This window comes from Chanodichthys erythropterus, chromosome 24 (genome assembly GCF_024489055.1).
Source record: "Chanodichthys erythropterus isolate Z2021 chromosome 24, ASM2448905v1, whole genome shotgun sequence".
Lineage (NCBI taxonomy): Eukaryota > Metazoa > Chordata > Actinopteri > Cypriniformes > Xenocyprididae > Chanodichthys > Chanodichthys erythropterus.
The window spans coordinates 3,830,685-3,847,910 of NC_090244.1; the positions used below are offsets into that span (position 1 = coordinate 3,830,685).

A 17,226-nucleotide genomic window follows, 5' to 3' on the forward strand; every position below is an offset into this window, starting at 1 on the left:
TTTAATACAATTTTTATTAATTCATTTGTACAGATTTGTTTTTTCATAATACTGCATATTACATATTTGATCCCTTTTGTGGTGCAAATCAAAACATTGTTACAGCAGCACAGAAAATATTTTGGATGTTAAAATGATGTAAAAAAAAGTATTTCAGTACAGATCAGTTCCTCTTAACATCACAGCAGAGCTGCATTCATGATATTAAAAACCACAGGATTTCCTGTGTTAAACTCCTCAGTTTACACTTTAAAGGAATGTTGAAAACAAGTTACGCTTTACCAACAACATCTGACACTGTCAATAACCAATCAATATAATAATCACATTTACACTATCATTGGATGTCTGGTGCATTTAAAAGCTCAAATGTACAGCTTTTTAGTCATTGTACTAGTAATAATGTTCCAGGCTGATTTATTTTTTAAAAATGTAGTTAAAAATAAATCCTTTTATTACAGTGTAATGCTTGATATCCATTTACAGAACTTGTTTAAATCTAAAAATCATCTTGTGTTCCTTTCAAGCATTCAAATTAAACATATTTTGTAGACAGAAAAACAAACAAACCTAAATATACTTACATCAAATTTTAAGTCAAATTTCTTTGGGGTGTGAAATGCATTCGGAGTGAAGAATGTATATTTGTGGCTAACAAGTGCTTTCAGTAGTATAACACATCTGATAACACTTCTGGTTCCGTTGCGTGGTCTCTTGTTCTTTCACTTTTGATCAGCTTAAGCATTTATCTGCTACCATTACACAGAAGAATCAGATTATTGACAGCCGCTGATGTGGACTGCATGTTTTGCCCCGTCACAAGATGGCGGTCCAGGACCACATGAACGGCGTCCTCGATGCTCGCTGTGAGGGACAAAGTTAATTTAGTTAAAAACAATGCTTCACATAAAGACCAGTAGCATGTTGTAAAAAGGGATAGAGGTCACCCAAAAATGCTATATGTCACCATCTAATAAGGAACATTATTAATAGGGCTCATATTGATGAACCGATGTAACGTTAGATGGGTCATTCTACAGAAACGTCCACTTTTCTGTCCCTAGACTTTACAGAAATATTACACTTGAAAAACACTTTAGGATTACAATTTTTTTATATTTTAATATGAAACAATACGTTATTTGAACAATTAAACCTTCTTGAGCCATCAATGTGCCAATATTTGTTTTTTAATTAATTCTAAAAATTCCAAGCACCACAGAAGTGCTCGTCCCCACAGTCATGTACAGAGGGAAAGTACTTTATTTTGAGCTCACAAACAGGTTTTTCTACCATTTTAATTTCAATAATGCATGCATAACTATCAAATATATAATGTAAATAACATAAAAAAACCAAATGCCAAATAAATATTATAAAATATATCATGAATGTAGTTGTCCCCTGGTGTTGTGTCACTGGTGTTACCTTTAACAAAAATCTCTTATTTTGAAAGAAAAAAAATCACACTGATGGCATCACTTGACTTCCTTCTTCCTGTTTCCTGAAGATCAATGAAGAAAGGCAAATGGAAAGTCCTCTATCTCTTTTCAATTATCAGAAATTTTAATTAGAAAATCATAATTTCATACGAAGCTTTTAGTTGAAGTCACTGGTGTGACCTACTTTATTGCTAGGGAATTATAAAAAACTAGAATACAAATGGATTAAACTACTTGATTTAGTAAATATATCATGATTGACAACATGTGGGTTGACACCTTGCAGCAGCCATTTTGTAAAATGCATTTTTCATGAAAATTGTCACTGGTGTTACTGTCACTGGTGTTACTGTCACTGGTGTTACCTTTTTATGAAATTGTCACTGGTGTTACCGTCACTGGTGTTACCCATTTATAGATAAACTTTATTTAAAGCTATTCATTTAGTTCTTTTGCATAAAATAGCACTAAGATTACATGATTATAACTTTTCTTTCTCATTGTTAATCCTCCTCTGGTCAGATATGGCTAAATTAAGGGTATTTGGCTAAATTCAGTGCAGCGACTTTACAGACAGCGTATTTTACAGACAGTTTTAAAATGTTGTTTATGATCTTTTTCTGACTGTTTTCACTAAGTGTCAAAGATAAGTCTTTTATTGTACACCAAATGTAAAAAATTAGTCCAATCTACTTAATTCTAGTTGAAGAATAAGGATCTTTGATCTTATGTATACGTCACTGGAGATTCATTTTGTCACTGGTGTTACTGTTTTTTGTCTGTCACATTAAATAAAATGTGTCATATGTGACATGATAATAATTTTACATCCATTGAATTCTGCTACACTCAAGAATTAAGATTTAAAGGATTGCATCATTACTTTTCATAACTGTTTTTCCAAAATTTTCATTGTTATAGCAAATACATGGTTGCGAAATTGAATTATTATCATTCAATCACACTTTTAACTAACCTGATTAAAATAAAAAACACATAATCTCTTTATTTTTTGCATTATCATTATTATTCTGTAACTCTGACTGCATGTGCTGAAAAAAAATGAGAAATAATATTTCATAAAATTGTTTAAAAATGCCAGAGAAGTAAGGTAACACCAGTGACAAAAAAGGGGACATGCAGTCTTTAAATAAATGTACAAAAAAATTTAAAAAATCATTAAGCTGTCATTTATGTGTATTCATAAAGTCAAAGTGTAATATAATAATGTGGTCTAAGTTTAAATGTTAGAAAAATAAATACATTTTAAGACATTTTGTCATACCAAAAGTGGACGTTTCTGTAGAATGACCCAGATTCTTAAATCGATCTTTAGTGTATGCTGTTTTCAGCTGATGCCTGAACAAAACTTAAATAAACATTTTGTATCATGCCTCCCATCCAATAAATAGGAATAAACTTTGTTACTTATTTTATTGCGAAATTCGAACAATAAATACCGTTTTGGCGCTCTAAATATGGCGTGACATATTGCTGTAGCGCATCAGTTAAAACGGCACGTGAACCGATCATCTCTTCCTCTTTAATACAGCGCGAAATAAACATGAATGAACATCGGAAGGTATGTTGAAAGTTACAGTACAACTTCATTACATTTATCATGTCTCATGATCAATAAATCAGTGTTTCAACCGTGGAAAGACATCAAACGGTTGTAAACATGTCACTTAACGTCACTTTTACCTCAGAAGAGCTATTCAATGTCCATAACTCATTAGTATACTAGAAAAAATAACATTTTGATAAACATATGCACTGCATTACATCTTCATAATACTTTACCTGTTTTTATCAATATTTAATGTATGTTTGAATAAATCCATCATGAAAACAAATTATGACAGCATGCAGCCACTGTCTAAATGTTGATATTTAAAAAAAAGATAAACAATAATATCAACAGAAAGTTATTATGTTATTGTTATAAAAACTGCCTTATGTTTAAAAGTTTGAGTACAAATCGGTTGTTAATTTTAACCTTAAGCATTATAGTAATTTACCAGGGTTCCCTACCGCATTAGTTGAAGGGTTAGTTGTAAACAATGTCACGTAACGCTTTGTTGTGTTTGCGCAAAAAAAAAACATGATTTACCAAATTATTTACAAAATATTAATCTCTGATGTGCGTCCACGCAACAAAGTCTGTTCTCACGTCAACACAACACGAATGCGTCACAGTGATCTCGTGAACACGCGATTAAATAATAATATTTGTTAATAAAGTGGTATTTTTATGTTTGTTGTGCAAGTAAAGCACTCGCGTCGCTTCATAAAATTGAAGTTAAACCACTGGAGTCACATGAAGTACTTTAATGATGTCTTTACTACCTTTCTGGGGCTTGAAAGTGGTAGACTGTCAATGGAGGGACAGAAATCGCTCAGATTTGATCAAAAAAATGACATGGACTGTACTTGATATATATCCAAATGAATTAATATCAAATCACGATAAGAATGGAATCAAATTGCAAGTTTGTGAATTGAAATCGTATCCTGAGATTTTTGTCAATACCCATTCATGATTATTAACAACTTAAATGTCACACAAAACTATCAGAAGACTTGAAATACAGCAATATAGTCGATGACTTTTATGGTGAAAGTAAATCAAACAGATTTGGAATCACATTAATCTTCCCTTTAATAGATTTAAAAGAAACCTCACCTGTGTAAGATCCCCCACTGTCTTTGATAAAATCCTCCACAATCAGCGGCAGGTTGGCAAAATCAGGAGAGCGTACCAGCTCAAACACAGAGGGCTGTAAAAAACATCACACTGCATGAGCATTTCCATCATAAAGCTATAGTTTGTGGATTCACATGACATTATCACTCACCCCAGTCATGCTGTAGCCACTGAATATCCACTTCTTATTCACCTCTGATTCCTCCGTAGCGCAGCAGAGAGCAGCGACGCCCTGTCCCACAGCACACACGGGCTCTACCATCACACAGACGTGGATTAAACAAACCAATCTCACTTTTTTGTATCAAAACTCTGAGTATTTGAGATGCAGAGACCCTCACTTTGCTGAGAAATGAAGTGGGACAGGATTCGTGCGAGGGACCCGCTGTGGGCGAGATCATTCAGGGCTCCCGGACAGTCAGGAATCAACAGCGCCTGATAGCGGGCACCTGAAACATCACACACATCCTGATTAGCATAAATACACTTATGCACTCAGTTTCATAAGGGCGGACAGATTTCACACCATCGATAGACTCCAGTTTGGCCGGGCTGGCGTAGGGTTTGACGCTGAACTCTTGCACCCATCGGGCTGTGCTGTCATCCACTCCCGCAAAGTCGATTGTCTTCCCCTGTGAGATAAAAATGTGACACATCCAGCAAACTCTGTCTTATGTGGAAGAACAAACAATGATTTGTAAGATGATGCAGTGTGTGTTTTCTCACGCCAGGTGTCGCTGTCTGCAAGTTAAACACTGAGCTGCACAAATTGAAACACTGATGGAATGATCGAGCTGAAACTCCTGCAGGGAAAACAACACAGTTTAATGCTTTACATGCATAATAAACAGAAAACACAATAGCACAAAAGTGTCACTGTTTAACCCTCTGGTGCTCGTTTTTGACCACAAAATGGTACTTTTTTTTTTTTAATAGAATTTTTTTACTTAATTGGAATGGTACGAAACTTGGTAAAGGCATTGGAAATGAATGGGAAGCTAATTTTATCTAATGGAAGCGTTTGTTACTGCACCCAAAAACAAAATCTTACCAAAAGCTCATTTTTTGAGATATCAACCTCAAATTTGGAACACCTCTTGTTTAGATGTATGGCTTTGATTTTCGCACCATTTAAGATTAAAACATGTTTTGGAAAATATATATTTCATATAAAAATTAGTATTTTGTGCATCTTTCAGAACAATAAATAAAAACATCACATTTTAAAAGTTTATACTTTTAGCAATAATCTGCCAAGTGTCGTCTTAAAAAAGAGACCAAACTTAAGCTCCAAAGCATTCAAGATTTACGAAAGTTTAACCCTGTAAAACCCAAATATAGAAAAAAATGATGTAGAAACTAAAGTTTTTTCAAATTTTTTACATTTTAGTAAGTTTTTAGGGAAATGTTGTAATATTGCAATGTTGGGCCTAGTTAGGAGCAGAATTTCTGTATTTGTATTCACTTTGTCTGAACAGAGCATTTAAGCATTCATTTGCAGGGTTGAATGCTTACTTTGCCCCATAACAGTATATATCATTAGTAATAATCACACATTTTTTATGAATAAGCATTTATTAATAAAAATATTGAGAAAATTGAAGGGGTTAAGGGTTAAGTTTGAAAAAAATGCTCAAAAAGTTAATAAATGGATTACAAATACTGGATAAATATAATTTAGTACCATCAAATCCCCTAAAAATACATTATCGAACTAAAGTATAGTACAATTTCCTGAGCCAAAATAAAATAAATAGACAAAAATAAAAGACGCGTTTAAAATAATTTAATAACACAAACAATAAAATGACATATAATTTATTTACATAACATGCTAATTGTATATTCCACAGAAACGCTTACGACATTGTTTTAACTGTACACAAAATATGCATGTTAACGGTGATTTGACGTGATGTTTTGAGTCTTACCTGCAGATGCAGCACTGGCCACTATCAGACATGTAGGTTTAGATGTCATTATAGATACTTTTAATCGCTTAATTTACAGTTTTCTCTGTTTTTAGTGATTGACCATTAACGGGCGATAGTGGCAATACTTACGTCAACAATAACCTACTAAATATATGCATGAAAGTGTAATAAATCCAATGAATTAACAATAAAAAACATAAACTTAGATCATTTGATTAGCTGCTTGTTTTGATGGGTCCGCTGGTTTTAAAGTTCCGGGTAAAACAGTTTCTGCGTAAGTAGTTCCGACATGTGATATGCACATTTTACATCATTATTATTTTATTAATCATCCTTGGTTACAGAAAATCTACAAACACAGTAAACACCTTGAATATTACTTCCAACTGATGCAAATAAATGACAACAGAACAGATGTTACAAAGCATGTAGAAATGCATGTGTCATTTCAAGATTAATCTTCTAATAAAGATTACAAGCCATCTTAATATTGATAGTGTGCCATTAATTACCTCTGTAACTGGAAAGTATGTTTAATAATCAATGGAAGGAATATTGTTGGAAGTAATCCTTATTATTCCACTGATTTATCTGTACTGCAAAATTCAAACTTATAACAAACATTGCATCCATAATCTTTGCTTAAAACAAGACAAAGTAAAGTTCCCTTTCCAGAACGACTGTCCTGCAGCCAAGACATATTGACCTGTCATCTTGCATTATTGTGACATAATCATGACACACAGCACAATAAAACAGCACAGTAACAGACAGCAGGAGGCTTATTTGGTGTTGGTGGGAATAAAGCGTCTTCTTTCTCAGTATATTTCCTCTTTCAGACTTCGATACAGGCAGCAGGTAAAAATCATCCCAACAATCTGGAACAGACAGAAAAGGTAAAAGGTTCAAATCTCTGATATGACAAAAAATACAAATAGGAGTGAAAATATTTGCTAGATTTATATCAGAGTTGTTCACCTGAATAAATGCAATCCCAAGACCCACTGAGCCCAAAATCAGCAGATGTTGAAGAATAAAGTCCTCTAGTTTGGATATACAACCACCCTGAGAGACATAAAAAAGAGTTTAAAGGAGAGATTTCAGCAATGTCCCAAAATATTGTCAGACTTAAACATCACATAAAATGTGATACACTACCATTCAAAATTCATAAAAAAAACATTTATAATATAACAAATATATTTGCAAAAGTACTAAGGTGAAAAGTCTTAATAGGAACTCAAACATTTCTAATCAAATTCTTTCAAAGCCAAGAAGCAAAGTTGATATTTAAATGAAACATAATTGAGAACTGCATTAACAATAAAAGAACAATAAAATTGTAAGGTCAGTTCTGTCATGACAAATATAGGAGTGTTTGATATGGTAATGTATATGACAGTGTTGATAGGGTTGGTCTTGATGGAATAGATTATTGCTGCTGCTACTGTTGGTTATTGCTGCTGATGATGATCATTGCTGCTGCTGCTGCTGCTGTCGATTATTTCTGCTGCTGCTGATGTTATTGCTGTTGATTATTGCTGCTGCTGCTGTTATTGCTGTTGATTATTGCTGCTGCTGTTATTGCTGTTGATTATTGCTGCTGCTGTTATTGCTGTTGATTATTGCTGCTGCTGCTGTTATTGCTGTTGATTATTGCTGCTGCTGATGTTATTGCTGTTGATTATTGCTGCTGCTGTTATTGCTGTTGATTATTGCTGCTGCTGTTATTGCTGTTGATTATTGCTGCTGCTGTTATTGCTGTTGATTATTGCTGCTGCTGTTATTGCTGTTGATTATTGCTGCTGCTGTTATTGCTGTTGATTATTGCTGCTGCTGTTATTGCTGTTGATTATTGCTGCTGCTGTTATTGCTGTTGATTATTGCTGCTGCTGTTATTGCTGTTGATTATTGCTGCTGCTGTTATTGCTGTTGATTATTGCTGCTGCTGTTATTGCTGTTGATTATTGCTGCTGCTGATGTTACTGTTGCTGCTGTTATTGCTGCTGTCGGTTATTGCTGCTGATGATGATCATTGCTGCTACTTTTGATTATTGCTGCTGCTGATGCTGATGTTACTGTTGCTGCTGCTGTTATTGCTGCTGCTATTTCTGCTGCTGCTGTTGATTGTTATTTCTGCTGCTGCTGTTATTTCTGTTGATTATTGCTGCTGCTGATGTTACTGTTGCTGCTGTTATTGCTGTTGTCGGTTATTGCTGCTGCTGATGTTAATTATTTCTGCTGTTATTGCTGTTGATTGTTGCTGCTGCTGATGTTACTGCTGCTGTTATTGCTGCTGTCGGTTATTGCTGCTGATGATGATCATTGCTGCTACTTTTGATTATTGCTGCTGCTGATGCTGATGTTACTGTTGCTGCTGCTGTTATTGCTGCTGCTATTTCTGCTGCTGCTGTTGATTGTTATTTCTGCTGCTGCTGTTATTGCTGTTGATTGTTGCTGCTGCTGATGTTACTGCTGCTGTTTTTTGTTATTGCTGCTGCTGTCATTTATTGCTACTGTTGATGATTATTGCTGCTGCTGCTGTTATTTCTGCTGCTGTTTTTTGTTATTGCTGCTGCTGCTGTTATTTCTGCTGCTGTTTTTTGTTATTGCTGCTGCTGCTGTTATTTCTGCTGCTGTTTTTTGTTATTGCTGCTGCTGCTGTTATTGCTGCTGCTGTTTTTTGTTATTGCTGCTGCTGTCAGTTATTGCTGCTGCTGCTGTTATTTCTGCTGCTGTTTTTTGTTATTGCTGCTGCTGTCAGTTATTGCTGCTGCTGCTGTTATTTCTGCTGCTGTTTTTTGTTATTGCTGCTGCTGTCAGTTATTGCTGCTGCTGCTGTTATTTCTGCTGCTGTTTTTTGTTATTGCTGCTGCTGCTGTTATTGCTGCTGCTGTTTTTTGTTATTGCTGCTGCTGTCAGTTATTGCTGCTGCTGCTGTTATTGCTGCTGCTGTCAGTTATTACTGCTGCTGCTGTTATTGCTGCTGCTGTCAGTTATTGCTGCTGCTGCTGTTATTGCTGCTGCTGTTTTTTGTTATTGCTGCTGCTGCTGTTATTGCTGCTGCTGTCAGTTATTGCTGCTGCTGTTTTTTGTTATTGCTGCTGCTGTCAGTTATTGCTGCTGCTGCTGTTATTGCTGCTGCTGTCAGTTATTGCTGCTGCTGCTGTTATTGCTGCTGCTGTTTTTTGTTATTGCTGCTGCTGTCAGTTATTGCTGCTGCTGCTGTTATTTCTGCTGCTGTCAGTTATTGCTGATGTTGATGATTATTGCTGCTGCTGTTTGCTACTGCTAACACATACATGAGACGCTGCTGTGAGCAAGCAAGTCATGCTGCTGTAACACCGGTTATGTCACTTGCCCGCAGGGGCACTGCGCCCCACCGTCATTTAGATTTTTTATATTAATAAAAATCATTTAGTTCAGTTAGAAAACAGATACTGCAATTAAAAACCAACCATAATAACCCACCATTCAAGTAATTGCCACCCACGAATTGGCGCTATGGCCGAACGGGCATTCATAACTGTGCATGTCTACTAGCACGGACATTTGGAAGTATGGAAGTTGAGCTTCCATAGGAATGAACTGAAAACACACACTTTGCTTTGCACTGTTATGAATGCCTGTGCATGCGGCTGTGCGTATTATACTTTTGCTTTCAAATTAGAGATTTAAAAGCGAGGTCCAAATGAGGGAACCCCCCCTAATTCCCCCCTCTCAGTGATACCGGTATTACCGGTGTTGTCACACACTGATTAACTGGTGGGAAAATTTCCTCACTTTACAACCCTACAGCTATACAATATAGCATACATGAATTAGCCGTAGCAGATCTATACAGGTGGAGCTGGGGAAGGTGGAGGGTTTCGGAAAGCGCGCTGCACTCCTACAGCAAATGCTGACCAGTATTTGAAGGTTAAGCAGTGAGCTCATTGGCTACTGATACAGCAGGAACCAATCCACTGTGCTTTATAGAGAATGATGTGATTGCAAGCAGATTGAGTTAAGGACTTATCAGTCTGCACCATAGAGTTTCCTGACAGAACTTTGTATTTATCAGAATGTACCTCTACTTTGTAGATGTTGGATGGGTGGTCTCTGAGTCCACAGCGCTCTGTGGGGGTCTTACAGCAGCTGTCGGGCACCAGGCGTCTGTCAGCAAAGGTCTGTATCCAGGACCCGTCCCTCCAGTCCGCTGAGCTGTTACTGCCGCAACACTTCAGCTGCACCGTAAAACAGATGGAGAGGGAGGGGGCGCGGGAACAAGAAAAGAGTTCATTCTTGTGATGGGTGGATTGTTTTCCCATGGGCTAGTGGTGTCTGATGCTATGATGCATAAACTCACATGCTCACAGACTGAGAAATTGTGTTCAAAAGCCTTCATTGTCATGATTTTGTAAGACTATTAACTTTGAAGCAAAGTTTGTCACAGGCCTTGAATGTTGGCTTGACAAGCCTCAACATTACAAAATTTTATTTGAAGCAATAATTGAAAATCGGAGATAAAGACAAAGGTACAAGATTGCATACTTAACAGACTGTCTTACGTCTTGTTGGAGTTTGTCGACGGCTCTAGTGATGTGCTCTTGTCCAGGCTTCTGGTAATTTTCCACCATCCTCTCTTTCAGATCAGCTCTCAGCTCAGCGTTCAGCTGCAGTCACAGATAAAATCCATCAGACCACAAGCTATATCAATATATCATACTCTATATAGCAAATAAATGCTGGGAAAGCCTGTTTTCATAGATGCAAAGTAAATTTCCATATATTAAAGGAATCATCCAAAATGAAAATTGTCATTATTTTCCCTCAACATTTTTTTGTCTATATAATTGTTTACCTGGTAGCAGAGAGGAAAACACTGGAGGAAGAGGAGGAAAAGGAGGAAGAAGACAAAGGGTTTTTATAAAGATGGAAAAGCAGGAAAGTGGATGGAGAACATGCAAACATACAACACTCAACATGTGTATGTGGGTTTAATGTGAATCTGAGGAGTGGATGGCATATTATGATATTCATGGCAATATTACAACCATGTTTATCAAGTCGTTATTCGCATGCATACATAAAGATGTTGCTGAAAAATGAAGAAAAAAGGATGCATAAGGATAAGAGAGAATTCACCCAAATTGAACTAAAAGAAATATAGCATTTATTCCTCATCTTTACCTCCTGATAATAGACATAGGCCAAAATTCCAGCTGTGATCTCCAGTAGGAAGATTAACAACAACAGGACAAAGAACTGTAGGGACAAAAAGGGACAAAAGCTTTCAATAATACACATATTTGGACACCAAGTTCGAGGGTAATTTAAATTAGTGCATGATTGTTCTTCTCTCTGATGTCCATCAGCTGTTGACAAAGTGAACAAATGGCATCTGAGGAATTTTGCACAGCTGATAAAGGTCACAAGCACTATTATTTTCCTCTCAGTCTGTATTTGTTCTGTATCTCCCCTCTGTTTTCTATCATTTTGCAGCCCACCACTCTCATTTCATTCCTCTATTCTGGATTCACTCCCTTCTCATTCCTCTATACTCCCTCCCTCTCTCTCTCTCTCTCTCTCTCTCTGCTGCCAGTCATTCCTCAGCTGTGACTCAGTTTCTAAGTCTGACCTCTTAAAGATACACACGTCTTTATTTAAATCAGATATGATGACAGCTTTGAGACAACTAAGAGACACACATATAAGCACGATCAAACTAATTTAGAAAGCACAAATAGCGTGACTTCATGTTTCCAGAATAATTCCTGGCTTCTGTGTGCAGAAATCTACACGGTCTAAATCTGCCTACTATAATCCAATGTTTACATGACTCCGTACTCAAAATATTTCACTCAAAGTAAAGTCTGGCAGAGGTTTTTGAGCTGAATCTTATCACAGAGATGATTCAGCTTAAAGTTTCCAGAAGTATTAGTCACTTGCTTCCTTCCTATGTTAAAATGGCTTTTGTTGGTTGTGTTTCCTAAGACAAGCAACACTAGTATCAGACTCAAATGACACACTATACACTATGTACTTACGCACTCAACCATGTAGTGTATTAATTTTAGTTAATTTTGTAATGCGACTGCTGAGGGCATGAAGTGTGTAACATTCCACACCATTTTTTTGGTTAATTAGCTGCTCGTGTGTCGGTCAAAAATTACCAATTTTTTTTTATTTCAATGATATGAATGAATAATTTGATATATTTTAGTTCGATAATGATTTTGTTTAATATTTTGTATTTTTAGGGTATTTCATGGAAGTAAATTATATTTATTAAATATATTTGAGATGCATTTATTACCAGTTAACCGCTTTTTGAGCATAAACTTAAACTGGTAAATCTTTATATTATACTACAATTATTATTGTTTATTATTATGAAAAATACATAAAATTACTATTTTCAAATTTTATGTGAAATCTATATATTTTTCAAAACATGTTTTATTCTAAAATGGTGAGAAAATCAAAGCCATAAATCTAAACAAGTTATGTTCCTAAATTGATGTTGATATTTTAAAAAATGAGCTTTCAGTAAGATTTTGTTTGAGTGCAGTACCAAATGTGTCCACTAGATGAAACTCTTGACATGAAACCAAGTCTGCGGTTTTCCCACGGAATAGGGTTACTTTAACACTGTTGCAGCGGGTTGTTTTTCATGTCCGGGAATGCGAATTTTACTTGCGGAACCCTGCCAAAAATTTGGATTTTACCACACGCAACGCAATTTTTACTGGGGGACCCCTCTGAAATGCAACTGGGCTAGTTCTGAGCAGCAATTGGGCACATTTTGTTTCTAATCGTGTCCAGGGTTTTTTTGTGTTCACATAGCAAGTGCCAAAACCTTTACCAAGTTTTATATCATTTCAATGAAGTAAAAAAAAAAAAAAAACGTAAAAATTGTTTTGACCATTTTTGACCGAAAAACTAAAAAAATTTCAGTCAAAAATGACCGAAGATCGCGAGGGTTAAGTTCATTATCTGAATATTTAAAGAGTATTTTTCTATTTGCATAGAACAGTGCTTAAGTGCGCAAAATGGGACGCACCTTTAGCGCAAACCGCCATAAATATTATAAATATTAAACTTTCCCATGCAACTCATTCTACACTATTATAAGTAATCAGGGAGTTTTTTGCCTGGGGTTGGGATGTTTTGGCAACAAGCAACCACCTAACGACAACCCAGAATATCCTAGCAACACTTGAAAACACCCTAGCAACCACATAGCAATACTATTAAAACACTCAAGAAACAACACAAGTCTTCAAATCGTGGAAGTGACTTTTGGACAAATATGTCAGCTATCAGTGGTAGAGTTACCCATGATGCTCTCTCACCACTATAAGAAGTCCTCTTTGTTCCCTGATGGTGGCGCAGCATCCCAACATCCCAGTGAACATGACGACGGCACCCGCACCAATCAGGATGAAGGCAGCGACCATGTAGGTGCTGGAGGACAGAAGGCTGATGTAGTCGCTTTTATCCACCAGAGTCCATATTCCCACTGCCATCACAGCGCCACCTGCCAACTGGGAGGACATACAGATGTTTTTTTCTTCTACTTTTTAATTAGCATCAAAACAGTTATGAATTTCTTCTACAGCTGCTAAATAAAATAAAATAAACCAGTTTATGGTGGTTTTAGCCATTTTTATGTCAGGGATGGCAGAGGAATTTTGGCTAATAATGATCAAAATAAAGCACAAACTCACCCAAAAGAGAAGATTGAAGACGAACAGAAGGTATTTGAGGCATATTGTCCCACAGCTATTGTTTTTTTCCTCAGCATCTGCCATCCTGAAATGGTAAGAGATTTTACAAACCCTTTCAAGATGGCATCCACTTGACAGGTCTGAGAAAAACCATGAATCCCATCCCCCGAGAGGCTGGTCTTATCTACTACAGGACAGGACTAACCCTTCCTTTACACAGAACATACAATTATATGACAGCACTGACATTTGTGAGGCAAAGTTCAGTGAATTATTATTATTGGGTGAAGAACACATTCAGGTCATCTCGAAAGAAATCAGAAATTATCTTTTGATTAACAAAAATGAAGCAAAAATTACTTGTACATAATTACAGTAAAGTGTTTCATTATTGACTATAATTTACAAAAAGAAAAGAAAAATGACACATTGTGGTAATGAGGAAAAATGAGCTAAAAAAATATATACACTACAGTACGCTTTATTTAATTTTTTGAAAGAAGTCTCTACTGCTCACCAAGGCTGCATTTATTTGATCTCAAATGCAGTAAAAATTGAATTTATCTATTTTTATCTATTTGAATATATGTTAAAATGTAATTTATTCCTGTGATCAAAGCTGAATTTTCAGCATCATTACTCCAGTCTTCAGTGTCACATGATCCTTCAGAAATCATTCTAATATGATGATTTGCTGCTCAAGAAACATTTATGATTATTATCAATGTTGAAAATTGCTTAATATTTCTGTAGAAACTGTGATGCGCTTTTTAGGATTCTTTGATGAATAGAAAGCTCAAAATAACAGCATTTATTTTAAATAAAAAAAGATTTGTAATATTATAAAAGTCTTTTCTTTTAATCACTATCAATTTAATGCATCCCTGCTGAATAAAAGTATTATTAATTACCTAATAAATAACTTTTGACTAGTAGTGTGTATATATAAAAATGTTTTCTAAATGCAAAATTGTTTTTTTATTTTATTTTATTAGTGTATTCATATGACCTGGATTTTGATTAAAGGCACATTATGTAATTTTTCGCCACTATTCAAAACAAAGGCGTAGCTTGATGACGCCTTGATTTTGCGGAATCATGAGAGGTGTAGTCTTCATGTCTACAGCCGGTGGAAAAGAATCAGGATGGGACTCAGGCAGAAATCATGTCCATGGATGATATTAATAACATTACTGAAGTATGAAGCAGAGCAGGGCGAGTGATGTCGGAGCAGAAACAATTCCGCTGGAGCGATTGCTAATGAGAGACGAGCGCGACACACGTCTCGAGAGCAGAGGGACTTTTATTATGCCGCAGTCGCCGCTTCTGCTTCTTCCGGTCATTTGTATGTGGGGCAACGCAGCACAGTTTATCATATTAGATACATTTGAGTGTGTTGAAAGTTGTTATAATGCAAGTACACAAGTTAACAAAACTGTTCTAGTGGTTTTGGGATATTTCAATCCAAAAATCTTACATATTGTGCCTTTAAGTAGCAAAATATTGATAGTTTAAAGTTTGTGAAATCTGTTTTCACAGCCAGAGGGTAAATAAATGTGTGCAGTAAAGTTCAAACAGATGAGGAAACTCTGGGTGTGGATTCGGGCCTCGGTCCAGGAGTTTTGAGTCAGAATCCTGATCTAAAGCTCCTACAGTGACAGGATGAGTGACTCACAGAGAGAGGGAGAAAGTTTTACTACTGTAACCTCACCCAGCAGATATGAGTAACACCAACACGTCTTCAGTCTGGGAAACAGACGCCACTCGCTGTGACCGCCGTCCTCACATGAGCCAATACTGAGGGCTGTTTTTACACCTGCCTGCTTTCTGACACACTGCTGACAGTAAATAAATAGTGGATAATATTTAAACTGTATTATTTTATTCCGTTAATGAGGTGTTTTTGCAGATCCCTTTGTAATTGATCCAAAGATAACATTTCTTTCATACTTAAACCTACAGTAAAACATGTTATTTTATAACTTTGACTTGGCCAGCTAAATAATAATTAAAGTGTTTTTTTTTTTCAGTTAATGAGGTGTTTTTGCTGGTCCCCTTGTAATTGATCCATAATTGCTAAAAATATAAAATAATGGTTTAAAATAATATATATATATATTTTTTGCTGATCCCTTTAATTAATTCTTAATTGCTAAAACATATTTTTAAAATAGCATTGTTTAAAGGTATTTTTTCAGTTTATGAGTTTTCTGATCCCTTTGTAATTGATCCATAATTGCTAAAAATTATAATAATATTTATAATAAAATTTTTAAATGTTTAATGCTTAAAATTAATTTATATATATATATATATATATATATATATATATATATATAAAAATGCATTTTAAGCATTAATATATATTTAATGCACTTTATATATATATATATATATATATATATATATATATATATATATATATATATAAATGCTTAAAGTATTACACAAAACTTTTTATTATTATAATTTTGTAATAATAAATTATTATACATATAATTATTTAATAAATATGTGTTTTTTGGCAGCCAAATAATAATTTTTAAACAATATCATTTTATTCAGTTTATGAAGGTTTTTTTTTTTTTTTTCCTTTTGTAATTGATCCATAAAAGTATAATAATGTTTGAAAATAATGTTTTTTCAAATATGGACAAACCCCACCGTTGGGTTTAGAAATGGTTTGGTCTGTTCATATTAGACCCAAGCAAAGGTTGAAACAACCCAGCATTTTAAGGCTGTACACAGTATAATATCATATTTTAGCCAAATGTGTCTGAATAGAGATTCTGGTCATATCCATAAATTATTTTCAAAGCATCATCTGTCTCATATGAATTGTGTTCATGTCTCTGGTTCATTTTAAATCTGTCACACCTCACCATCTGAAGAGTTTGAGGAATTTGTTACAGATCCTGTTACCTGTAACTCACAGTTCTTGTCAAAATACAAGAATATAATTATAAAGTGCATCATTAAAGTGTATTAAAACACATTATTTGCAAGTTTCTGATGCTTTAAAAGAAAAACAAGTCTTCAACAGCACAATAGGCTAGAAAACAGTAACCTACTAGTTAAAAGTGTATTTTTAAAAAAAAAACCTCATAAATCACGCCATAATACAAATACTTCCCATTTATGACCTGCAAACTAAAGTTTTCAAAAGAATAATAAAAGTATTCGTGTTCAGAATAACGCACCCACCTGAAGGACGTGTTTAAATCAATCTCCCTGCTTTAGATCTTGTTTTTAAAACTGTGTTTGACAGTCCACTTTTACTCCATGTGTCCGTGTCCTTCTGCCCGTGCTTGTGGCCACTGCTCGCCTGGCGCGCGTACAGGGGGGCTTCTGTGTGCGAGGGCGCGCGCTGCGAGTTCACGCCATACTACGCACTGCAGTAATACCACAAAGCGCCGAGAGAGGGCGATGCA

The 17,226-nt window shown here is 35.3% G+C and overlaps 2 protein-coding genes across 5 annotated transcripts; both read right to left on the reverse strand.

Annotated features, from left to right (window-relative positions):
* Positions 1-64: 64 nt before the first annotated feature.
* On the reverse strand, positions 65-6,220 carry gatd1 (glutamine amidotransferase class 1 domain containing 1). Its single transcript, XM_067380566.1, has 7 exons — positions 6,081-6,220; positions 4,876-4,952; positions 4,676-4,781; positions 4,491-4,598; positions 4,301-4,404; positions 4,129-4,222; positions 65-864 (listed from the first exon to the last, which is right to left on the reverse strand). The coding sequence occupies exons 1-7, from the start codon at positions 6,127-6,129 to the stop codon at positions 746-748; spliced, it is 657 nt and encodes a 218-aa protein (XP_067236667.1). The 5' UTR covers positions 6,130-6,220; the 3' UTR covers positions 65-745.
* On the reverse strand, positions 5,777-17,213 carry cd151 (CD151 molecule). 4 transcript variants are annotated; one of them, XM_067380564.1, is made up of 10 exons: positions 17,000-17,125; positions 15,507-15,630; positions 13,796-13,880; positions 13,421-13,612; positions 11,256-11,330; positions 10,927-10,947; positions 10,634-10,738; positions 10,154-10,309; positions 7,062-7,148; positions 5,777-6,961 (listed from the first exon to the last, which is right to left on the reverse strand). In XM_067380564.1, the coding sequence occupies exons 3-10, from the start codon at positions 13,877-13,879 to the stop codon at positions 6,902-6,904; spliced, it is 780 nt and encodes a 259-aa protein (XP_067236665.1). In that variant the 5' UTR covers position 13,880; positions 15,507-15,630; positions 17,000-17,125; the 3' UTR covers positions 5,777-6,901. The 4 variants fall into 4 exon arrangements, with proteins under 4 accessions (XP_067236665.1, XP_067236664.1, XP_067236662.1 ...); XM_067380563.1 differs by lacking the exon at positions 15,507-15,630 and having other exon boundaries at positions 16,996-17,213; XM_067380561.1 differs by lacking the exon at positions 15,507-15,630 and having other exon boundaries at positions 5,779-6,961; positions 17,000-17,201.
* Between the last annotated feature and the right edge of the window lie 13 nt (positions 17,214-17,226).